Below are 27,347 nucleotides of genomic sequence, written 5' to 3' on the forward strand. Positions count from 1 at the left end.
CAGAAATCTTTCCTCTCACCCTACTCGTCGTGAAATATGTACACAAGAGAAGTAGGGTATGTTTAGAAATATGTTAATACGAAATTCCAGTTTCTGCTAAGGATATACCACCACCAAGAACTGAACACCATAGCAACTTACCGAACATGGCGCCTCACTTGGCATCCATGCTCCAACCATTGCACTGAGGTTAGACTCCCCGAGGCAAAGTTTGGAGAGAAGGGTTAGGCTACTGGCGACGTTACGTTAGGCATGGCTAAAAAAATGACAAGAGCTCTTAAGTCCTATCGGAAGACCCTGACTGATGGTGGGGGCGTTATTTTGTAACGGGCATTACTGGTAAGCCCGACACTACATCAAGACGTTGCGCTATTTATTCTCTGTCCCCTCTTTTAGCATTTGATTCATTGTTCGATTAACCTCTCTTCTATGAGAGGTCCATGTGTAATTTGCCTTCAAGTCCACATCTTACACGGCAAGCCGCGCGAGGGCGTGTAGCAGGGGGTGTTAGGTTACCAGCGTTATTGTCGATTGAGATTAATGGCATTCCGGAAGTACAGTTTGTCGTAATTTACATTTCCTCCTGTTGAGGTCTCGAATTACGAGAGGGAAAAATAGTTCCGGGTATCCACCGGTTCTTGATCCAATTTTCTTTAATTTCTCGCTGTGGTATCGGCTACCACTGCCATAAAGTACTAAGATAATTCCCGTGTCGACGATAAACCCGAATGGATTGTAATTTCATTCACGTTTTATAAAAAGTTCCTTTCGGGCTCAATTGCCCAAGACTTACGAAAGATTTCTTCAATCATCTCGCTGAAGCAACGATTTCTCAATTGAGTCGCTACATAGTTTAAAGATTGTCTAGAATAAGAGACATCAGCATTTCCTTGCTTTCGTGGGCGGAGGGGTCTCCTCTGGCGCAGCATATTGCGAAAAAGAGGGAGGTCGTCGGTAGCAAGCGCCACCGACGACCAAGCAAGCAAAATAAAACCAACGTGACGTCAATTATGGAGAGCACCCCACCACATTCCCGAGAGCAACGAGTGGGACCCTCGATATCTTTCGCTAACTCCAGCTGGATAAACAAAGGAGAAGGCGTTCGTTCACAGATGCAGTGAACGGTGGAAGAGAAACGCTCACTGTCACAGTCACAATGATGATGCCTTGTGCGTAGAAATTCGATATCTGCAGAATGTGCACCGCTGGAGGATGTTGGGTTCATAAAGGGCGAGATAGAAAATGGGACGAGCTGAGACGTCCTTGAAAGAAGAGAGTCGGGAGAGAGAGCGAGAGAAGGGAGGAAGGGCGGGTGGGAGGGAGAGAGAAAAAGAAAAAGGAAGGAGAAAGGAAGATACATACAGACCCCCGAGCCACGAGAATGACTGTACCGTCAAACTGATGTGTACCACTTAGCGACAGGGGCCCCCAGGAAGGCGGAAATTTCCGCGCGTGAAAACTTACACAAGTCGACATTTAGATTCATCACAAACGCAGAGCACAGCGCTGATATACGAGTATGTAGTTCAGCAGTTATATTTCCAGGGTCGGGTTTTTTTTTAATGGAAATCCTCAATATGCCTCGATTTAATTTTTAAATATGCATCTCCCTGTGGAAAATTTCACAAAATATTTGCGAAGGTATCGTGGCGTGCTCCAGTCGAGATGCTTCAATTTACGTAGTACAAGTATCGCTTTCCACAAGTATACCTTTGCCCTACACCAGCAATGCATTCAACAAGCAATATTTTCTTTTTTTTCAAGGATGACCCCTTGCTTTTAACGATTTTTAACTCTAGCGCTGAGCTTGGAATATGAAACAGGAAGCCATGGAGATGTTATCAATGTCACAAAATTGAGGCAAGCTTTGGCTTTGGTCTTTGGCTTTTAATATAACATAAAAAGTATAAATTTTATTCCTTCTAATCGTCGACGCCACTTCGTTCATATGATTCTTGGAATATCTTTCGAGTGATGGGTGAAGCAGAGAGACTCGTGGTGGAATCTAATCAATTGTATGAAAGACATGAATCGTCTGGGATCGATGTATTTAGCATTTTTCGCGAGCGTCTAATTTTTTCCGGAAAAAGGGCAAAATTCGCGGACATAAAACACTATGCATTCGTAGTCATGTTATTAGGTTAGAGATTCAAGACAGATACAGGGTCGCACCCAAAAGTGGTAGGACTGATTTTTTTACAAGAATTTTATTGATGATATACTTAAATCGACTTAATAATCTTCAAAGTATGCTCCTTGAGCTGTTACACACTTAGTGTAACGTTGCTCCCATTTCCCGTACGCCCGCTGGAAATTTACTTTGGGGATGCCGTTGATGACCCTCGTCGAAGCCTCTTGAACGGCCTTTATCGAGTCAAAACGTCGTCCCTTGAGCTGTCTTTTCATCAGGGGGAAGAAGAAGTGCGGTGGTGCCAGATCGGGAAAATAGGGCGGGTGCGGCAACGTGGCAACGCCGTATTTGGCCAGGAGCTGTCTGACGACGAGCGCACCATGGCAGAATTTTCGGCACCATCTTGGCGCACACCTTACGCATGGCCAAATCCTGTGAAATAATGCGTTGGACGTTGGATGCAGACAGACCCAACTGGTCTGCAACTTCTTCACTGGTTAAGCGTCGGTCTGTGTTCAGCAGTGTCCTCACTCCGTCCACATTCGTGTCGGTTCTTGCCGTCGACGGCCGTCCGGAGCGATGGTCGTCTTCAACGAGCTCCCTACCCTCTTTAAACAACTTGTGCCACTCAAATACTGTGGAACGGCTTAAGGCAGTGTCCCCATAAGCCTGCTTGATCATATCGAGGGTCTCAGTTGCCGTCTTCCCGAGTTTCGCACAAAACTTCACGGAATAACGTTGCTCTAAATTCAGATTCATTTTGTTTTTCGACGCGGACAAAAAACTTGCTTCACTAAAAACGGTGTCCTCACTCAACGACAGCCCGCAGGCGACTGAGGTTAGTGTCGGTCTGTTGCTAAGAGCCCCCTCCACCATACCCTGCCAGGCAGACCCCCGTCCACCGCTCCGTTCGCGCCAGAGAAAATCAGTCCTACCACTTTTGGGTGCGACCCTGTATTTCATTCCCATCAATTTTCTTAACTTTCCTCTCTAATCGACAGGATTGTTAGAAAATGTAGATTATATGCGGACGAAATAGGAATTAAAAGAAAAATAAAGACACCACCAGATTAAAAACTACTCGAACAATTTAGACCACTAATCAAGAGTATCCCCTATTGAAAAATGATACGAGACGAGAATAAATACGACCGGTATACTTGAGATATTAGTTTTGGAGCCCCTGAATACACATAGAGTGAAGGCAGGATTAAGACGACTGGAAATTTACAGAATACTCGAGTTTACCAGTGACATCGAGTGAATTAGTATGGTCCGATAATACATTGACAGGTAGTACCACCCGGATAATATAAGAGAGATAAACACCACCACTGATAGGTTCAAGTACTCGTTCTTCCCCCGCACTATGCACAATCAAAACAAAATCGAATGTATTTGTCATTGAAAAAGGAAATTTTAACAATTTCTTCAAGCAAACCCGTTAAATAGACTTATGTGTCAATGTTTACGTGTCTTTGTGTACATACACCAATGTGGAAGAAGAGACCTTATGGTCTCAATTTCGCCCGAATTAAGACATTGATCCATTTATCTACATGCATACATATCCATGAACTCCTATTCGTGGATGAATGGATGGCTGTTGCCTTAACACCCCCCAACACACAACCTCACTGCGTCTTGAGGGGTTTTCTGTAGATCTAGACTACTTTCATTTATGACAGAAAATAACATCAGTCTCGGGAAATATCCGAAGAGTAAGTGATGCACTTTCTACTCTCGGTGAATTCGATTGAACAAATGCACAGGAATAAAACAGAGGCTAATTTTGGGGGATAAGATTCATACGTTCGTGCAATTTTTAGTATTCACGCGACGCAATTTTGAAGGGGCATCTTTCACGTACTAACTTAAGCAAAGATTTCCATAGTGCAAACAAGCCTTATGACAAATTAATACAATAGCAGTGTCTGACGATTGCGCATCCAGGAGATCGAACTGCTATGAAACCGCCACCACGACCATGCTACGATTACAGTTACATGGAACTATAAAGTCAATACATTTGATAACTTTACTGAAATCAGCGAAATAAAATAAACTGCCGAGGTGAACAATGTAGGGTATAGCTCTCTTATGTGATTTCACTGTAGAGATTACATTTTAGACAGTAAATTCTGTAAAATGTTTAACATGCTTCCGCGATGTTCTGCAACTAGTTTTAAATTAATTTTTCAAATATTGCATGCGTCGTCATACTGACGACATAAAAAAACCGTACACACAGTGATCAACCCGAAGGTGGATTTGTTAGGTGATGGTAGAGCTCACCCAGTACGAAGCCCGACAGCGTGTGAAATTCACACATCAGGGTAGAGGGGGCAGCACCCTTCCATGTGTCGCTTATGGTTTCCCAGGAAGATCTGGTACCCATGGAATCGCACAGCTTCGTCGGCAAGCCAACTCTCTACCCCTGGATTACCGCGACCCCCACTGAAGACATATACCAACGAAAAGGCAAATGCCCGAATATTGATTCGATAGACGAGGGCAAGGCTCACTTCATGCTGAACCCTATAATCTCTGAAAATATTGGGCTTCTGGTTTGGAGGGAGCCCGATGTCTCCTCTTTCTGTAATGCCCGCTGCTAGCTAGAAGAAACTGGTGCCCACAATATCGCACAGCCCGTGTGGGAGCTTCCATGGGGACCACATTGTATTGAACGAAAGTTTTCTTAGCCGTGATTTGGCGAGCTGCACCCGTTTAAATAACGGTGTATTTTACATGGGTGTTTCCGTGATTACTCCGTAATCAATACGGCGATTCCATGCCCCATTCTCACTGTAATGCGAATGGAGTAACATAAAAAGCAATTCCATGCATTCCAGGTTTTCCCACAACCGTCACGGAATGCTCGAAAAGACAATTATTTTTACTCAGTTACATATTATAGTAGCAAATGAAACAATTTTACTGATTTGACAGAAATTAAAGAATTTTCGATGTTCGCCTTGCAGTAGTATTAACTGATAGTAACACACCTTGCTCGAATGTTATTCCGAAGTTATTGACAGGAAAAAGAAACAAACCTGCAGCCAGAATTTTTTAAATAAAAATTCAATTTTCCAAAGGAAATCTTCGTTTACCCACTTAAGTTCTTCGTAAGCAATATTTTCTAGCGCCTTAACGACTAAAGACCGCCCATGGCTATTATCCTTTAAAAATGTGGAGTTTTTGAAGGGATTCTTTTTCATAGTGCAAAAAATTATTTAAAACGTATTTAACACTAAATACTATCATAACTCAAGAAAAAATCTTTCACTTTTCGAGAAATTCCCAGAATGTACCCAGATTTCCCTCGTTCTCCTGTCGCTGGTCGCCATGCAAACAGTTTCCGCGGGTGAACTTCAGGGTATAAAAAGATGGCATCAAATCATGCCATACGAAGAGGCTAATGTACATCGAAATGCAAACATTTATAATTCCGAAATACCTGTTTTGTATGGTCATCACCCCGATACTTTTTATACTCTCTGTACTCGCATAGAGGGTGCATCATAAGGAAATGGATCATCGTACAGCAACGGTCACAGGGCCGTAATGTTTTAAACCTTCCTCGCCTATGATTTCTCAGCACAGACCAGTTTTTTCGAATTTCTTCGAAATGTCTTCTAACACACCCTAAGTCTGATGTCCTAGAGAACATGATAATAATACACTAGTTTCAACCAAGAGAGGAGCGACAAGACAAGTAGGTATCGGGGTATTTCTCGACCCAGAGGAGACATGAATTCGTCACAAAAATCCTTGACCTCACCCAAAACTGCACTCATGAGCAAGGGCGACAAGCGGAAGGTCCTCCACCTTTACAATTCGGTTTTAAGCCAGGAATCTTCACCACCACCTCATCAGGCCGTGGGCGCCTCGATTCCAAACGCTGTATGCACAGCTAGGCTTAGGCCTCTTTGAGTCGACCTGCACCTAAATATGGCCACCATGTGCTACATGGGAGTTATTCGCATTTCGCAAACCTAAATATTAATGTACTCATTGAAGGATAAAGCGCTCTTTTGAATGTAATAATGCATTTTACAGGTCTTGCATGATTCCATGACGAACCATCTCATCATTTAGAATTCATTTGATTAAATCGGTTCTAAAACATACGAGCACATGCCGATATCCATTCGGGAAAACACCCAGAATCAAAACGGCAACTTCCGGAACAACTGATAGCGTGCAAACTCGCCTTCTGCTGCATGCCACCTGCCTTCCGTGGCAAACTGTAGCACGCCGGTGGAAGTAACGGCAGCCAAGGCATGTGCCGACCACTTCTCAGCTGCCGTCGTATAAATTCAGCGACAATAGGACGAACGAACCATAGAATGCACCTGCACCCTGTCTTCCCCCAATACCTGGCGGAAAACTTGAGTAATAGGATATGCCGCAAGCCTACTATCCCAAGCGCTTTCCTCTAAAAATACGTACAATGATACCACGTGGGTACGCCCGTTTAAATACAACGGGTTGAATTAAAATATTCCAAGATTACTTATCGCATATTTCAATTTCACAATGAAATTACCATAACAGCGATCTTGACTACAGTGATTACCTAAAAACAGCGATACCCTAACCGTATACCGTAACCGCTTCCATAAATGTTTGGAGGAAGAGTATTTTAACTGAAAACAAAATAGAGGGAGGGTAAAAAGGAACTTTACACTTCCACAATAAATATTTAATATTTCACGACCATGGTTTCGATGCAGCGCATCATCGAAACCATGGTCGTGAAATATTAAATATTTATTATGGAAGTGTAAAGTTTCTTTTTACCCTCATCATGGAGGAATTCCACAAATTGACAAGAACAGTGGAAATATACATTGTGTTCTTCATTTAATAAAACGTCGCATTGTTTTTGGAAGGCCTCGCTTGGGAAACATTGGAAACAGGAAGATTGCCTGCGTGACATACACCTTAAACAAAAAACAAATCACTCATGTAGAAGTTATTAAGAGATGCGACCGACAGCTGAGGTAATTTGCGCCATTAGGGATGGGTGGGAAGGAAGGGTGGAGAGACACCCGGCGTCAGCATTTGCCTATGCTTAACTAAAGACGCCAAGGGGTCCGCAGTTTAACGTCCCATCCGACGGACGACGTAATCAATCACAGTGCTCTCAACAAAGCACTTCCAGTATGGGTCGAGATACCACTGAAAAATATCTACCGTCTCCAGGATTCGAACCCTGGGTGGGAAGCCAGTACGTTAGCCATCGCACCATCCCGATCCCCACAAAACAAGCACGATTAACGCTGACACAGAAGGAATAATCCAAGCGCTGCATTACATTGGTGGTCGAGACCTCGGTGAAAATTACAGTGAAATTTACTGCCAAACCGATCGATGCGTGGAATAATTTCCCTCGCAATATTCGACATCACTACAATATAAAATGTCATTTAAAACAAATAAAACTTTCCAAGTACCATTGATAACCCATCAACTATTGCTCTAATGCACTTCGTGATCTAACACACCCTTGCAAACACCTTCGTGGTGCACCCGCATGAATTCCTGTTATGTTTTCAAGTTCGATTACCTTAAAATGGAAAAATTGAAGCAAATGCAATGAATTAAATTACGAAATATTAGCCGTCGATATATTTTTCATTTTCATCAAAGCCATAATTTTCTCCAACCTTTTCCAAATGATCCGTCGCGGTCAGCAAATTCCCCCAACAATTTTTAATTTTTTCACGTCCTTAGATGTCAAGTGCGTTGTTGCGCACTCTAAGCTAACCTTATTATTGAGGACGACCGAATCGAACCCCAGAAAGGTTTCATCTAGTCTTTTGAAGAGCTGATGCGACGTCGAGGCAGCTGGTTGGGTCGTATTTAAACCGGAAGTTGCAGAGTTCAAATCTGCGCGATGAATCCGGCAACACGCATCTAAACCACAACCGTGTTCTTTTCTGTAAATCGTTAATTTAGCGGAAGCTTCGTAAGGTAAGGAGTGGGTCCCCAATCTATAACGGATGAATTTAACGCGCCTCTTGGCTTACAATTAGTACAATGGGCATGGCTACCTACTGGTCAAGCGCATTCGTCCACGGTTCATTCACAGAGCTTGGGTGAAGCTCACGGTGCCCAGAAGCGTCACCGTAATCCAATCAGGACCCCTCCGGTCAGTAGCTCTCTACAAACTGGGCTACCACACCCCCTCTTTAAGCTTGTGGTTAGATCATGTATGCCACACGCTCGCAGTAATTGTACATTCACGTGTGAGTACGCTTTTGTCGTAATATCTTAGCCGACCCCGGTGGCGGCGGGGTAACGTCCTCGTCTGCCATTCCAAGGGTCGCGGGTTCGATTCCCGCCTGGGTGAGTTTCCCCTCCATCTAGGGCTTGGGTGTTTGTAAATGCGACCATTGTTATCGTTGTTAATAGTTCGATGTTAAGGCCAAAATATGCTGTTTTCGGACTAATACTGAATAAATAAATAAATTAAACAGAGAGACCATTTATCGTGCACGTGGCCCGCCGAAAGGTTACACAAACGAATTCTTAAGATTCCATTTGGCAAACCGAAGCACCACCGTACTCCTCCGCCCACACATCTCCTCTCCCTCCATAAAAATTGCATTATTTGGTAAGTTTAAGATACATTTTGAAATAGACATAGACTGTACACTTCTACGATCCTTAGCCTAACTTAATATGACGAAACCTGAAATTTTATGCTAAAATAAACCCTTCTTCAATTCCGCAAACTACCCTCCTTCATTCCGACCGCCATGCCTATCCTATTCCTACATCTTCCTCTATTTCTTGACGTCCTCGGCTATTTCAGGGACTCCAACATTCGATCGCCAATCAAAATTCTATGCATACTCGTGCATCTTTCCTGCCTTCTTTGGATTTCTCCCGACAATCCTATATCCTCCCCCAACCAAACCTAGCACCCGTGCGTTTGTTTTCCTTACCGTCCATATTATCATTTCCCTCCTTCAAACCCACATCACAAAAGCGTACAACCTACGCCTATTATCTTGCATCAATGGCCACATTTATAAACGCGGAATTGTTTCCACTTCCTCCACCGAAAGACGCCTACATTGAGACCTGGGTCGCCAATAAATATTGTACTTGTGGAACACTTAACATCTTTTCTTTAGTAAACATGTTTACCACCCTACTGCGTCTTTGTTAACAGAGTTAAGACGACCGGAATAATTGGCTTCTTCAGATCATGCTTAGCGGATTACCGTGACTGTTTGATGTAATTTAAAACGTTTAACTGTGCCTGCACACGCAATAAGCAAATAGAGGGAAAGCATACGTTTTTTTAGTTAAAGTTATTGGAAAAAAGAATGCGAGTCGGATAGAGCGGAAATAGAATAAAAATACTTTGGAAAACATAAAATGTGAAATTCCTGGGAAAATCTCGCAGATAAAAGAAAAAATCCACTGAAGAGTTGAAACTTAATAGCCACTGAATTATGAGGATGATAATAGACTGTGCACGCTGGCCTTCTAAGGGATGTCACAGACGGTAGAACGTTAGACTTGGAGGAAGGTAAGAAGCAATGCACATTTACGGCCACGTAAATGACAGCAGAAAGTACTGAGAAAGGAATATGACAGTAGGGCTGGATATTTACTTAGATCTTTACAGAAACCCCTTTAAAAATTGTTGGGGTCGCTCAAATTCCACGGCCACCAGTTCGAAGACGACCTACGGTGGTGATGGTGCCGGTGCCAGGAGGGATCTTAAGAGAGAGAGAGAGAGAGAAAGGACGTAAGTCGACGCAAGGTACTGAAGAATAAATTAGTGGGAACGAGAAAGAGAAAGATGGAAGAAAGGAAGGAGGAATGACGAGGGCATGGACGGAGGGGGGAGTGAGAGAGAAAGAATTCGAGGCAGGGGTGGGATGAATGGAGGTGAGGAGGAGGCAGAGAGGGAGGGAAGGTCTCAGAAGGAGATGTCTGCTGGGTCAAGGCTCGCGAAGGAATGCTAGTCTGTCCGCATACCCGATCCGTTCGCCGCCGGGGAGGGCAAGGGAGGCGAAGGGAGCAGGAGGGGGGGGGGAGAGAGGAACATCCACCAACCCACCCACCTTCCTCTTGCAAGCATCCCCCCCCCCACTCCCCACCCCCACTTTTTCGACACCCCCACAGCCGAGTGGGATAGAGGGAGGAGGACCACCATATCCTGCATCATTTGGGACGTTAGGGGGGCAGAGAGGGAGAGGAGGAAGGGGACGCTGTGTGTTTGCGCTTTTGGGTGAGGGTGTGGGGTTAATATATTCGGCACGAAAAGGGGAGGAAGAAGACGTTGAAGAGACGAACGTAAGGGATCGGGGTAAAGGGAGAGAAAGAAAGAGGGAGGCACTGATTTAACACACTCGCGACGACCGCGTGCAGAGATGCACCAGGGCTGGGAGGGGGGGTAAGGCGGTAAGGAGGGTTTATGGGACATCACTCCACCTCGGGGTCGAAAATGCATGCACGCTGGCGCACACCACTACAATACACGCCGACCGTCTGATCGGGGATTGGGGGCGAGAATAAAAAGGAGGGCATTTAAATTTTTAAATATCCTCGAGTCTCGCGCGAGGACGGCGCGCCGCGGCGCGTGTGCGGAACCCTCAGCAGGTCGCGCCTACCTCGCCGGGTCGACAGTATCTCTGATAGGTGACGAACTTGCAGGTGAAGCTCATAATCCTTTGCCATGCGACGGGAAGGACGGTAGTGGATGAGAAACATCTGTATCCTTCAATAATCCGGGTTGGGTATTCAAATTTCTCCTGAATTGAGATATGTTTATGAGGACTCAGTCCTGTCGACGAAATTACTTGGTACTTGATGGCTTGGTGATGGCCTTGGTACCTGCCCATGGAGACAGTCCAGTTCACCCGGGAGAGTAGGAGCCTCAAAGTGGTCACAGCACCCCTGGCTGGTGATGTGGGGAGTTGGTGCAATGCGCCAACCGAGAGGCTTTCTCAAAGATGCCATCGGGAAGCTGTTTATGGTGTCCACGGCCTTACTGAAGATGTTGTTGTCAGAGAGCACCTGCTTGAGCGTCTTCTACGTCTATTACATCTTCGTAGTACACTACAACCCTCCGCTTGTTTATGTAGATAGCTTAGGTCTTCTTCTCCCAGATCTTCTTCTTCTTGTCTCTTCTTTGGAATTGTTCTTCTGTGACATACCTGCACTCTCCGCATACTTCTCAATGGTCTTCCGTGGCACGACGTGGAACACTCTTTCTCTCCTGAGTATTCCTAACCCTAGACAGGTTAAAACTAAGGCACTGCAGTCCCCTATGTTTCCCGTCCCTGTATCACGTTGCCACCGGAAACAACAGGAATGCACTGCAAAAAGACCGCCAATCCTGAAAACTCTGCTCGTCAGAGAACCTTCTAATCTCGGGGTTTTAATTCCTTCTGACAGCATGGACACGAATGCCGTGCAGTGGTGCTGTAGTGCTATGTGACGTCAGCATTCCGGGTATGAGAAAAACAACAACAATACGCCATCTAACACGGGGTTGACTCGAAATCAGGATTTTTATATCTCCAAAAGACCAACAACAATTGTGCATTTTATGAGTTTTTTACAGGAAAAATCTCACGACATCGACGTGATTTGATTAATATCCTGCCAGCGCGGGTATTTGCGACTTGGTTTTATTCCATTTTCCGGGCCAATGCGCTTATAAGAATTATGACATGATTGCAAAAACCCAGCATTTCCGCTTGCACAAACGCGCGGAGTTGAATGCCTGTGTGAGCACGTCTTTAGTCGTGAGATAAGAGATGGAACCTAGCGCAGAGCGGTTCGAGATCAAAGAGGTTGATTTCGCACCAAAAATACCGTTTCGCAAAAATAGTTCGGGCGAACGCAACGTGCGTCCTTCCCACACGAGCGATTCAAGCCCACTTTGTCCCGGTATCACGGACAGGACCGACCGACCGACCCAAGATGCTAGGCCTCCACTCCCCTCGGGCGGAATTTTCTTGCGATAGGTTTAGAATGGCGAGAGAAATGATATCCGAGTTATAAGGCGATCGTGTGGTCAGTGATAAGTTCATAGCGAAGGCATTCACTTTCTCAAAACACCTGCCTTTTCCACCCCAAAAATTTTTCCAGAAGGACACACTCTGAGGCGTTGACTCTTCTTCAGAATCTCATTCCCATCGATAAGACGGGCCATTTCATACGCAAGGATATGCTATAAATTAGGGTTTTTGGATTTCCCTGCACAAGAACTACATCTAGATCCTTTGAGGAACCTGTGAAGTATTTTAGCTGCATTTCCTAACACCTTCATTTATCGTAATAGTGTTCACCTGTCTGCACTTTCATCACAACCAAATGTGAGATAACTTCGTCGTTGCTCGACTGCTCGAAATTCCTGCCTTACGTGCAATGAAATAATACTACTACATACTATCAATACAGAAAAAGTATCTTCCAATGACACACCATTTTAAAAACACCCACCACGATACTTTACAAAATCAATCCTAAAATTTACAAATCCAGAGTAAGACACACAGTTTATAGCGAATGAAATATATAGGAACTAACGAAAGCTGACTAAGAAATGTAGCTCCTTATAGTTAGGCCTCTGTTTACCCTTCCCCCAAGTATACAAAGTAACATCTGCCCCTCGATATTTTTTAAACACAGAATGACACACATCGCAATTCTCCACGGCTCGACATCGGAAAGCGACATCGCATCGACATTCCACGGGCCAATCAACGGTGAGACGCCCGCTTGGCGTTAACGAGGACTGGTCCGGCGATCAAGACGAGCTGTCGAAAAACCAAGAACGCACATTCCTCCACGATCAACCTGAGGGCACCCCGGTTACACAAAAAAAAGGAACCCAATTAACAGAACGCTCGCAAATACCCACCCCTACCAGCCCAGTTGCCCGCCATCCCGCCCCTCTCAGTCCGCCACCGGGGAGAGATGCCAGGCTGGAGCTGCCGCCACCGGCCACACCACTCCTCGGCCCCAATTTCGTACCCCCTGCCCACTCCCCCGCTCTTCTCCTCTTCTTTCCCCCTCACCACTCCCCCTAATCACTCCTGCCAACCACCTCCACTCCCCCGCAACACCAAGCGCGGATCTCTCCTGTCCAGAGCGTTCACCTCGCTATAGTCATACGTTCGGCAGGGGACATCACATCCGGTACTCGAAAAAATTTGAACGGGCGATACCTGGCGGCGCGCGCTTCTTCCCCCGGCGGTCATTCCGCCACGGTCTGGAACGCGGAATTCCCAAAAGAAGGGCGATTCGAGCCGCGTACGCACGAATGCGGTAGGGCACCAACACGCCTTGGAGGTCGGCAGGAACGAAAACCTGGGAGCCTGAGACGAATGAAGACGTGCTTCTGGAAGAGGTGACCTCGCAACGTCTGGCGTTTTGTAGCTGAATGGTAGAAAACGACTTGCAAAGAGCGACGGTCAACCTTTGTTTATGAATGATTAATTCGGACGAATACATGTGACATTGTATGTACGGTATTTCGTCATAACATCTAGTTCCTTTAAAAGCCCCAAAATTTCAGAGTTTAAGAGGACGCCTCGGTAGCTTAAGTGGCTAAAGCACTCGACCGGATATTGAGGGATCTGGGTTCGAGTCCCAGTCAAGGCGAATGATTTTTACGCTCTGAAATTGTTGCATTGAAATGCACATTAGCGGATGACTCCGTTAAAAGTTACTGTTGCGGCATCTCCCGCAGTTTCTTTGGAATTTGTCAAAGGGAAAACACCATACGTGTTTAAAGTTGGCTTTAACCTCGTGGACAGTGGCGCCTCGCGCACGACTACGAATACATGTGACATTGTATGTACGGTATTTCGTCATAACATCTAGTTCCTTTAAAAGCCCCAAAATTTCAGAGTTTAAGAGGACGCCTCGGTAGCTTAAGTGGCTAAAGCACTCGACCGGATATTGAGGGATCTGGGTTCGAGTCCCAGTCAAGGCGAATGATTTTTACGCTCTGAAATTGTTGCATTGAAATGCACATTAGCGGATGACTCCGTTAAAAGTTACTGTTGCGGCATCTCCCGCAGTTTCTTTGGAATATGTAAACCACTTGGTAAACAGAATTGTCTATCCATTGTATTACAATAAACAAATATCCACAAAGTTCTGGTTGTGTTATTGCGGAAGTCCCAAGTGTCTAGCAGATTTCATCGAAGTGATAGTTTGGTAGCACCTACGATTTTTCTATCTCTTAACCGTTACCTACACATGAAAAACACAACTTGTCAATCATTCATTTAAGTATTCTTTCCTATACTTGATAATTAATTAATAATAGGTTAAGGTAGGTTTTGGATTCACACAATAGCTAACCACCACCATATCCCCCCACATAACAGCAAACAACATGACACCCTACAATACAATGTACTCTTCTTACATTCGGCATGATTTCTGCCTCCTTTCATTACCCCCAACATACGATGCCATTCTTTGTCTCCCCCTACCTCACTTGCCTATCGTTCTCCCTTCAATCACAGTCATCAAGATTCCATCGCCAATCAAAATACTCTACATCCACTTTTCTTGGCCCCTTTGATTTACTGTTATAACCGTCCCTCCTCCAAGTACATTCTCCATCCTCTGTTTTCCGTCCATTTTACCATCCTTCTCAACAAGCATACCTCAAAAGCCTCCTATCTACGTTTATTATCTTGCCTCAAGGATCAGGTTTGTGCGCCATTCAAAACTCTTATATTGGCATAATAATTATATTTTATGAATTAAATCGCCTTAGTCTCAGCATTGCGAAAATTGATCACCGCCGAAGAGCACAAATTTACATATATTCACGATGGCTTTATTACGCACTCCCGGTTTCAAGACGACATCATCGGATGTCCGCATCAAATCGACACGTACTCGCTTATGTCCCCTCGTAACTGAACCGTTAGTGCATAAACCATTATAAAATCACCATGGAAATATGCAAAGTCGTGTCCATCAGCGAGCGGTACATCATATTTTCACAAAAAATCATGGAACAACCACAGAATATCATAGAATATCTCATAGCTTAAATGAGTCTCTTTCGAAATTTCATTTTTTCAACAATGACCAACACTAGAACTAGAATTCTTCTCGGCGTCCAGTGAACCAGCTTGAAAGTATGAATCTGTAAATTCGGTCGAATTTCGATTAGGGGAGAGCACTGCCCAGGAATGTGGGATGACTATTATGGGTCCACTCGCGAAGGATATAACTCCAAACACAGCCTGTCAATTTTTCCAAGAAACACTACGCCATCTTCATGACCCCAAATAGGAGTTACAGATACAGGTTCACTGCCAATCACCCAACCCGAATGTGTAATACTTGTACTTATTGTGATCTGGCACTGGTTGGTAACATACACTACGAGATTAATTACGTCCTTGGACATCTACCGTTTTACTCTGCAAATACAATCTAAAATTAGCCGCACCCTCCTCGAGCGATTTGATCCATCAATTAAAATAACATTGATACATGATTGATTGATTGACTTGATACATCAATTTAAAATAATTACGATTTAAGTAGAGGAAATGCTTTCAAACTAAAATTTTGAAGAAAAAAATGAATTCCTGTGTAACTATATCACAGGCAGTGATGCACCTGTGCAAACCTGTAGGAAATTAAAGTTGCCGATACCAAAACGCTAAAGGTTTCTTAAAATTATTTTTATTGCTTAAAACATTGGAATGGAGACCTCAACAGTCAACCCATTGCCGTCTTCAAAATTTTAGGCAGCCATTCGGCTTGCCTTTGCTCACCCCCTTCAGCGCTCCTTAACAGGTGGTCTTCCAAGGCAGTTATTTTTAATGATAATAGATTTGGTCGAATGAAAATGAATAAACGGGTCGAATACTGTATCCACATGAGTCAAGGACGGATGGCTTGTCACTTTCAAGTTTTCTCCAGTGGAAATAATATCGAAGGACTGAAAAACTTTGCTCGGTGAATTAAATTTATCAATTATGTTCAATGTCCATTAAGTACGAGGGGATTTGGATTTGATTTCTTTTGCTTATAGAGTGAAAATTCCGGGCTTCCAAGAGGAGACGAGGCGAAATGAACGGAAACCGCCGAGCTCCTCGCGGTAGGTGCTTATTTTCGTGAATACATCAGGCACTTGTGTGGAGAAGAGGGGGTTAGATCTTGTAGGGTCTTCAATTGGATGAGGCAATTGGCTTTACGGAAGGAAGACCATGTAGAAGTGGCGTAAATGACGGTAGAAAGGATGTTGGTATAATATAGGAATTTTACCGCAGGCTTCTGGAAGGAGAAGAACAAAAATGATCGATATGCCAAGCTCATCGTGGAACGGTTTATTTCTGTAGCACATTAAACGGTAAATGAAATCCCTTGAATGTTTCCTTCCACTGCAGTTGAGCAGATTCCCTGTTAAGCCCTGGGCAGAGCAAGATGCTCACCTTGGGATCGCCTTGACCCTTCCTTTTCCTACACATTATTTGCAGCAAAAATTCATCCCCCATTAAGGAGCGCAAAGCGATGAATTGCCTAGAGCGCTATCCACCTACCCTAGCCTACAATGGCATTGTAGCAGACCGTTCTTTATAGTTTTAGCAATTATATAACGCAGAAAAAAATGGTAAATGGATTCACCAATGAACCCTTCTTTAAGTAATTCGAATGTAACTCTTCCCACATGGATAAGCAGAGTTATCAAAATATAGCCTTCGTAAATTTGATGAAGAAAACAATTCGTCGTAACTTTTCTAATACGATTACTTAATTGCTGAAGCACTGTGATCAAATACAAAGGCAATCCTTTAACGTTATTGGAGCTCTCTTTTAATAATGACATTTAAAAGTCTCCGATTATTTGCCATCCTGTCCATCCCTCGCTGTTTCTCCTCTCATTTTTCCTTCCATTAATTTTCATATTCCCCGTTTGCAGGCTATGGTTTCTTTAATTCTAAGGGATAATCCACAGTGGTTTTTCGTCTTATTTACTCCTCTTCATAGTTTTTTATCCTGGACAAGATTTTTTTAACTATATATGTTTTATATACCATCATCTCATAATTTTTATCTACTTATCACAGTTTTCACAGATGTATCATAAAAAATCTATGTCCCTAACTCTTAGGTGCAATTTCAGTCAGAGGGAACAAGTTAAAAATATTTCATAAAGGTAATCTAGTCTGGAAAGGGCGAGTTAGCCGACATCAATCACGGAGATCATGAGGTGGTAGGGACCTTGTCACTGCTGGCGTTTTATCTTTTTTTAATGCGTCTGAACGGTGATGCATTTAATTTTTCTTCACTCCTTTGAGAAAGAGTTATGCCCGGATCTTCGCGATCACTCGATTTGTGGCAAGCGACTGCGAAAAGTTTGCGAAACTTTTCCCAGTTGCTTCCCTCCGACCCACCACCCCGTCGAAGAGCTTGAACCTGAGGAGTAAATTTCCCGGGGAGTCCCCCGTGAACGTGATGAGTTATTCCCACTAGGATGGTGTCATCATGACGTGTCCTCGCGCCGATTTTGTCAAAATCTTCGCCCCCACACCTCACCGGGGTCGAAGGGGGGAACCACCGTTGGAATGTGGATGGCGGAGGGGGGGAGACACGGAAAAGGCCGTCCCGGTCGAGACCTCTTCCCTCGAGGGGAGCCGGCCGCCGACCGGACGAAGAAGGAGACTCGGCGGGAGGGATGGCGTGGGAGAGGGAGCATCCCCTCGCTCGCCAGGCCCCCGCTCCCTCCCCCGCGGAAGAGGCCCGATCGCATTCCCTTCCTTCCTCCCCCGACGGCCATTTTGGGTCCAGAGACTTGCTCCTCCTTCAGATGGACGGGAATGCAACGCACACCTCTCCCCTCCATCCCTCGACCCCCTCGCCCCCCCAACATCCTCCAACCTGCCTCAACCTCGTTCCGTCACTCCCCCCCCGCGCCCCTCCGGGCAAACGCCGCACTCCTCGCCACCGCACCGCGATAACACCGCTTCGGGTCGCAATCTTCTTCGTCACGAAAGGACGGATGTATAATTTCAAGACACTACTCCCGACGAGGCGCTCAGAACACCAAAAGTAGTGCCAAGCAGGGTGAACAGGGCATTGGAGAGGATTTTTTCCTTATGCCTTAACCATGGATCCGATATGTGTGCGTGTGTGCATCTATGCGAGAATGTACACCGACATCGGCACGTAAGTTATTACACGAAATAGGGGAGCCGCTTCAAAGGGAGGGGGACGTCGTTCCCGGGACCTTTGGAAATAACCGAGTATCTGGGGAGACCTCCCTGTTGTGAGTCGACGGGTTTCGGCTTGAAATTATTTACGGTTTATTCCATTTGGGGACTAAAAAGCCCAATACTGAGATCGCGCGCCAAAGGTGATAACTTAAGTGCTTCTTCCAAATAAATATTACATCATATTTGTTGCATGTAAATGGTTTTTATGCGTGTGCAAAATCAAAATAAGCTAACAAAAAGCCGAAATCCAAGCTCGGGTTATTTTCAAAGTGCTTTTGAGAAGTTGAGTTACCTGAATGCTTATATCACGTTCGTATTATCGAATAACTATTTGCAAATTAATAATTTTAATACGGCCATATATTTTGTATGTTTGTTAGAAGCTGAGTAATAATTAATGAATGATTAATAATTAATGGGTAATAATTGCCAAAATTATGGTCGGAATAAAAGTCACCAAGTACATTTCTCTTTCCGACATCTTTGATATCCTAACTCAGACAACGCATTTTCAACATATTAAGAGGTGGAGAAATAAGTAAAGAAAACTCTAGATAAGAAAGGTGAATACGTTTAAAAACGTAAAAATTTTATTATTTGGTTTCGATAATCAACATTAGAAATAACATATCTAAAATCACGTCAGTATGCTGAGACCGGATGGCATTAAAGAGGGGAGTTATACCATGTGATTTATTTCCAAATATATCAGAATTCAATTATGTGCATCCGCCAAAAATAATATCCAAATCGTACTCAGGTATGATATATATGAGCCTTCGAATCAAGTCATTCATTCCCGCGCACTGGAAATCCAAACTTTACCCCAAATTTTTCATTTCCATTGGTCCCCGTAATCGTGAAAAGCCACTAGGGTGAAATGAATGCGTCCATGTTTCTCACTCACTCTCTGTCAGTGTCCGCTCAAAATGGAGATCTTCATAAATTATCTGCCAAAACTACTACTGTAATACAAAAACAGAAACGAATTACATGTAACGCATCAGTTACCGAAAATATAACAAAGTTTACTAGTTTACAACAGGGTAAAATAATGAACCAGCTGCCAAAATTGAACTCTGATTCATCATAATAATAATAAATACTCTAGCATGTCTATCAGGAACCTTCAAAGAATATGAAATCTGCTGCGTTTCCGCGCTAACCGAGGCAAGACCACTAAGTTCTGCAGCAAGTCCATTCAACGTCGATTCTACAAGAAAATGAGAAGTGTGTTGAAATTAAGACCGTATCGCAAATATGTGCAGCTGAACTGCCTTGCACACAGGTGGTCCGCTGATTAACCTATCTGATGTCCTTTTGAATAACACCTTAAAAGCCCAAGAGTAGGTTTCCCTCCCCGCATTGTCCAAAATATCTTTGACGGAAAGTGAAGGGCCGGGGAGAGACGGGGGGAGGGAAGTGATGTACGGGAGGAAGGGACGGGAGTCCTCGCAGTGGAGGGTTAAGGGCCAAACAAGAGAACGGGGGTAAAATTGCCTCTTGGACCGAGACGAAAAGACTCGAGACCAAGCGAGAGAATAAGTATGTACGCACGTGGGCGCCGGGCGCAATGTAAAACGCCGCACGTGAGGAATTCGCCTAACCTAACGGTCCAGAGGGAATTCGGGAAAGATTTCCCGAGGAGAAGCCGAGTGGAGGATGAGGTGCGCACGGACACCCAGAGAACCCCGTCGCTTCAGTTTGAAATAATTTCAGTCAACTCACCACCATTCAAGCAGAAGGGGACTCGCCTACAAGTACAACATCTCTAAGCAACGAAACTACGCAGTCTCGGTGGAACGGAACACCACTCAATAGAATTAGAGTCGATTTTTCCATTCAATTTTCTCTACGCACGACAGATTTCAGCACAATTTTCTCTAACTTACGGGGTTTCTTTCAGTAACCTATCATTTTTTCACAACTAACACGATCTCGGAATGCCCACTGAAGAAGCTGAAGCCTAACCTTATCTGTACATAAGCATTGACATTAGTGGAAAATAACGTTGTTTCCATGCGATCTTCTCCTTAAAATCCACACCAATATGAAATGTTTTGAAAAATAATTGCATTGTATGCAAATAATTATTCCCGTTATCGCTGAGCATTAGTAATTCATTGTCCTTTTTCAGCTTTAGTACATTCATTTCGATTTATGATAATATTATAGTATACTCATTGTCATAATGAGTTAAGGTTTTATGTTAAATATCTTTCACTGATTCAAAATACAAGTAAACAAATGTTTAAATATAGATTAACACTTAAATTCAGGCTGAAAGGTTGCAACAGTGGGCTTGCATTATTAACAAAAAAAATTGATCCATAACCATTTCAACAAAATTCGAGTGCCTACACGACATTCAAGTTATTATTAGACATACGTGCATGTAATAAAGGTCAACTTCGCAAGGAGTACATGTCAAGAGCACTGGTACTAAAAATATGCATGGTTCCTTCAAGGAAACAATTGTGATGGTTTACTTGCTACCAACTCTCAAAATCAAAACACATTTACACACGTTCTGATTACATCACTCAAGCGATAGCACTGCGTCATCCGCGTAGAAAAAGATATCGTAAAACTAAGGTGAAGTTGTTCCATTTTCTCAAGGCTATTATTATTAATTCAGATGCCCATGTGGAAAATAAAAATGTTTAGAAGCGAAAACATAATTTTTATACCCAAATCGCCAAAAATAACATTCATAAATTCGGCGGATACCGTATAAAACGAATGGCAACCATTTACAAATAACCTATAATTCACGATATCACATTCCTAATTTCTCAAGGAGTATGTATGAGTCCAAATTAATTGATAACGTGAATTGATTAATCATAGGTATCTTTAAGAAAAGAAAATTGAAAATATTTCTGCTCTTTCTCCAATCTTATACCATAGAAATTTTCTCTCACTCTGACGCGACTGGCTTCTGTAATAAACATTGGGTATAAATTTAAAAAAAATCATCGGTATAAATATTATGGGATAGTAAAATTATACACCAATAAATAGGTAATGCACCTTGTTGTATTGAGATTCAATGCAAGTAATAAGAATTGGCAGAGGCACAATTCCCAGCTCGAAGGTTGGTAATATACTCGTCCCACTGCAGTTTTAGAATGATCTCATAACACTACTTTCTTTACAAAAATAAACTAAACGAAATACGTATCGTGGATGAAACAGCAACTCCAGACTCAGAAATTAGAAGCCAATTCCTAACGAAACACAAATCAATGTTTATAAATAATGCACGCTCACTTACATGCAAGGAGAGAATGCAGCAACACGAACATTATAGAAATCTTGGGTTAATCTACATCGCTGATATAATTAATTTCAAACATGCAAACAAATGCGAAGAATTTTGTAAAATATCAAGTGCCATTGTGCGAAACACTAGAAGGGTAAGGAGTGCATTGAGAAATCAATGCAACCTTTCCTTCATTAAGCAGAAAACACACGATTATGAACCTATTTTAATCGTTAATCACCGTTTCGTGCACTCGCTATAGTTAAAAATTAACTACTTTCAACCTGAGGAGCCAAAACCAACACACTGGTACAGCGAAAAATATCGCAATGAGAGTGGCGACAGCGTACACACGCCCGAAAGGACAGGCAATCTATTAATTTGTATAAATATCTACCGTAAACCGATAGACAGAAACTAAATAAATACGCATAACATATAAAAATAAGCTACTATCGAACAAATATGAGCAGTTATATGAAAGACATTTGGGAAAAGGCCAAAAATTTTGCGAACGGGCAAATACGCTCCAGAGGTTCCACCGCCGACCGCTAGAGACCAGCGCCGTCGCTCCTGGTGCTCCCGTAATGGCGGCAACGGCCGCCGTATTCGCGAAATTCTCAAGGTGACGGTGTCGTACGCGACGGCTTTGCACATGGTTATTATAGTTTTCCGCGTGTTCCTGACAAGAATATGAATCTCATCACTATTCATGTCATTTAAAATAAAGAGACGAAAGTCATATCAATGAAAATTCCTTTACTCAATGAATTAGTCATTACAGTAAAACTAGGCGCTGACGCGAATTAGTTCATTTGGTTCTGGGCACCAATAAAATATTCTATGGTCACCTCATAGCGGAGTAGGTATTCGTTTGACAATAAATTACTCCATTCTTACCAACACTGTGAAAAGAACAGAAATTATGTACGGTTCTCGTGCAAATTTTCGATGACACCTCCTGCTTTCCAATATTTTTAAAATTATTATTTCATCACGCATTTTAACATTACATACACAGCACATAGTGCTTAAGTATACTTTCATTTTTGCAGTATCGAATCCTACTGCAACTTGAGGAATAGGCACCTACTGCAGACTCGTTTAGAATGTGCTGCAGGTACTCGTACATGGGATCCTCACAAAGTTAGCTAAATTGCCGAATTGGATCGCGTACGGCGTAGAGGAGCTAGATTTGTAAAATGCTGTTTAATAAAAATAAATAAAAGTAGCGCATCAGAATGATTAGAGGAGCTAGGCTGGGAATCCCTCACGGAGCGAAGGCTACATTAGAGATTAAATCTCTTGCATAAATTGGAAGGAAGTTTCTTTAAAAGTGATGTTGAAAATGTACTATTTCCCCCATTGCATTACGGCAAGAGGGATCATGTCAATATAATTAGAGAGATTAAGTGTAGAACGGATACATTTAAGATGTCAATTTCTCAACGAACCATAAGGGATCACAATAACATTGTCCGACCAAGGTAGGGTCATGTTCGGGTAAAAATTAGTTCGGTATGTAATCACCCCCTGCCAAAAACCCTAGCGGTGCCTTGCAGGGTACTAAAATAAATAAAAACAAAGGGTGTAATAAAGTGCCATGATCATCGATGACCTATCCAAAAGAGCACTCAATTACCTGACGATGTTTGGATGCTCGTGCTGGTCCAGCTGTTTAAGAAGTGCTATCTCCCGAAGTGTTGACATAGGAACGCCATCTTCAGTCAGGGGAACGCGAACTTTCTTCAGCGCAACCATCACCCCCGGATTGGAGAGGTCTTTTGCTTTGTACACTGTTCCGTAGGCTCCTGTGAATGATCCACAAAAAAAATAATGACATCACACTTTTGAATATACACATTTGTAGTCTCCGGGAGGAAACTATCATAAAAGTCATAAAACTCATTGCTAGCAAACAAAATTCACCGGGATTAATTAACTCTGATGTACATACGAACTGATCAGTGCGGAGAACATCGAGCCCGTGAAACAACCCAATTAAGCCCAACTTGCCAACCTACCTTCTGAATACCAAAAAGACCGTTCTTGTGGCTAACCGCGAGACACTAGCTCATCACAGTAAATTGTGAGAAGGGGAAAATATATCATGTTTCTCTTGATTTTCCGAGAAAACAAATACTTCGAGATCGTCAACGGCAAGCAGTTCAAATAAATTCGAGCTCTTATTGAGATGTTATTTTTCAGACCAGATAGCTTAGAGTAAAAGAAAGAACGATACAAAAGCAACTACGCTTCTGCATTTATTTTACACCAGTTGGATATCATCATGAGAGCACACGTCGAACTGGGTGACATACAGTGGAACAGAATGATGGAGGCGCTTTCGCAAAGAGTAAATTGTAGCGGGGTGCTACAGCTTACTCTTTGCGAAAGCACAATGGCAAGTAAGGTGTGCTCATGACGAAACGTTGAGGAAAGACGAACGAACCTCCCGTCCCGCATACCCACGAGGAAAAAGGTATGATGCCCAAATTGCGCGAGAGTGTCAGGGATGCTGCAGTTTACACGACAGAACGAACACCGCGACACAGATAGTAGACTCCTTGGGTAAACGAATGGTGGAGCGAAAACGTGCGAGTGGGGAAGCGGGGTATGACTATTAATTAAATTACCTGCACCGCACCACTGTCTGACAAATCTGGGATCATTAGGGGCACCCCGAAGGCGGGAGAACGCGACCATCCCAATGGGTAAAAAATCGATCAGACCGTTGCCTCACGAATAGCGGACAGATAAGAATCAAAAGGTTTCATGGGTGCCGCAACAAGATCCCCAAGTAGTTATATGTAGTACTGGACTTAGAACAATTAGGTAAGTTCGACGTCTAGTCCTTCCGAAAAAAGGCCTAAAATGTCTGGGAAGAGAATGAAAAATAAAGTATAAAGAATAACTGACTGGAAATGTAAGGAGGATCTCTGCAATAAAACGGCCATAATTGGGGCAAGGCTGATAATATCGCATTCGGCCCCAGGCAACCAGAGTAAACAGAAAAGTGTAGAAGTTGGGATGGGGATATGGGAATGACAAAGCTTAAAGTGAAACAACCGTGTGGTGCCCCTTTGTGAAAGGAAAACTCGTGTTAATTATCTAACGTAACTTGAGTTAACACCTCCTGTTGATGAATTACAAATATTACGTTGGAATGGAAAAAGTAAAGGAATGGCGTCAAAGATGCGAGGGAGGTAAAGAGGAATGAGAAGAATATGCGAGCCAAGCACCTTAGTGACTACGTGTCCAGGTTTTATCGAATTTATTCCCTCATTTCTTTCATTTCCTCTCCTTCCACTTCCTGTTCGCTCCTCCCTTTCGTCGCGTCTTTCATCTTATAGCATCCTCCTTAAAACTTCTGCGAAGCTCTTTCGACAAAATGTGACGGTTTCCTTTTTCATTCTAATTGTTCAACTTCACCTGCCGTAGCAGATCAAGGTCATTTCCTTTTCCAAGGGTCGTTATTTAATCAGGGAAAAGTGAATAAATCACTATTAAGTACAGGCGAAACTCGCGTTTCCACAACATGAGATACGTTTCTCAATCAATCAGGACTCCTGTGCCGTGGTTAATCGGCGGATGAGAAACCATTTGAACCTACGACAGGGTTCAACCGATAATGGTCATGAATAGATAGGATGGTTTGTTGAAAAACGGCAGGATTTCATGGAACTCATTGGGATGAATAGAGCTGTTAGCTGTGTATTGTTTCCGTTGGGAAAATCCTAGATCCATATTCGAAATAGTCACCTAAATCGATGATTCGGCCATCCAGAAGCCGTTATCAGGATGCAGTGATATGGTATAGTGTGTTACGGAGCGCTGGGCAAGTAAGAAGATATGAATCACGGCTTCCGACGAGCATCCATCATTTTTCCTCATCACACAAAGGGTGACCTGGGGACCAATATGGAACGATTGGCATCGACCATTTTACCATCAATGTGGACAACATTATTTTTTTTTAATTCCGCCAGATTTTCGCATCATCATGTATTTTTTACTACATATCATTAAAAATTCTCACGCAAGTTTCAAAATGTGCAGACCAATATTGAAGGCACATCTCGATTATGAGTAACCGAAAATAATATGTTATTATATTAGTATTATTCATAGATATTTCATGCTCAGTTAAAGATTCATTCCGTAACAATATGATAATAAATATTTACTTTACTGTATTCTATATTTTTCATTGATAAAAATCGCTCAATATTTATTGAGAAGGGTTTACGTCCAAAAAATGTTATTGCACAGAGAGAAATTTAATATCAATTTAAAGGATATGGTTTATTTTATTTTTTAAACTATATTTTATTTCTATAAAATATACTAGTGTCATATATATATATATATATATATATATATATATATATATATATATATATATATATATATACATATATATATACATATACATACGTATGTATATATATATATACATATATATACATATATATATATACATATATATATATATACATACATACATATATATATATATATATATATATATAAAGATACTTATATCTGTAAAAAAAAATGTATATAAATATATATATTATATATATAAATAATGTATAACACTTAGCACTAGTGGACACAGACAAAAACACAGGAACACACAAGAAAGAGACTCACTATTTTTCGGATTTTCGGTGGTCGTAGCCACCTTCATCAAGGAACAGAGTTCTGTCCCTCTCTTCCTTGATGAAGGTGGCCACGACCACCGAAAATTAGAAAATTAGTGAGTCTCTTTTTTGTGTGTTTCTGTGTTGTTGTCTGTGTCCACTAGTGCAAAGTGTTATACATTATTATTCACGTCCATGAGACTTGCAAAAAGTGTTATATATGACATCTTTCATTATTATAAAATCAATCAAAGTTTTACTAAATGTGGGTTAACACACAAAAAATGTCTCAAGGTACTAAATCAAGGTGCATTGTCCCACTTACCAGTGCCAATGACGGACACTTCCTCGTACTTGCCAGGGTGCGGAGTGGTCATCTCTGCGCAGGTGGCGGCTGCTGACCCGGGCATTTTGGGGTTTTGGGGGGACATATGAGGGAAAGGTGAATGTGCCTGTCGTTTGGGCAATCCAGGGACCCGCACCGCCGAATCACCCCCACTCCCTATGCAAGGTAAAATAAAAAATCGAGGTCATGACCATGATATAATCAAGCAGCTTGGGAATGACAGAATGAAATTGATTATGAGTACATGAGCACAAATGTACCGTTGCCTCGCATATCTACCAATCAATCTAAACAGAATGCCTCGTCCACTACATTTTAAAGTCGGTTCCATTAGACAAATCGAACAGACTGGAATATTGGTCGACTACTTCGAAAATTAATGCCGCGAATCCATCTTTTCAGCCGGTAAACTCGGGTAAGATACCGAGTTTCTCTCCATCCTTCCTACGTTCCCTAAAACACTGCAAAGTTACCTATCCGTAAACACCTCAGTTGCCGGTCGTCTTTCGGAAACAATATTAAAACTATTGGAAAGCAAAGCAATATTACAACTGAAATACTCCACCGGTACATAGGTATAAGGATAAAAAAAAACTTTCTCCATCATTCGACATCGGACTCGACCCCTATGACAGGGCTCCGGCACGGGCCGTATTTCTGCGGATACGTTTGCGGACGCTCGAATTTTTATTAGCAACACAGCTAATTAAAAAATGCGTACGAA

At 42.8% G+C, this 27,347-nt stretch overlaps 1 protein-coding gene across 1 annotated transcript in view; it reads right to left on the reverse strand.

Moving 5' to 3' along the window:
• Cdk4 (Cyclin-dependent kinase 4) overlaps positions 1–27,347 on the reverse strand; it is a 138,831-nt gene that overhangs the window by 62,650 nt on the left and 48,834 nt on the right. Inside the window, exons 3-4 of the mRNA XM_071582734.1 lie at positions 26,603–26,779; positions 23,274–23,442 (exon numbers count right to left, since the gene is read on the reverse strand). Of these exons, the coding sequence (XP_071438835.1) occupies positions 23,274–23,442; positions 26,603–26,708 (275 nt within the window). The 5' untranslated portion in view covers positions 26,709–26,779. The remainder of the gene's footprint in view (positions 1–23,273; positions 23,443–26,602; positions 26,780–27,347) is intronic.

This window comes from Hetaerina americana, unplaced genomic scaffold (genome assembly GCF_022747635.1).
Source record: "Hetaerina americana unplaced genomic scaffold, ioHetAmer1.1.p SCAF_1, whole genome shotgun sequence".
NCBI classification, from domain to species: Eukaryota; Metazoa; Arthropoda; class Insecta; order Odonata; family Calopterygidae; genus Hetaerina; species Hetaerina americana.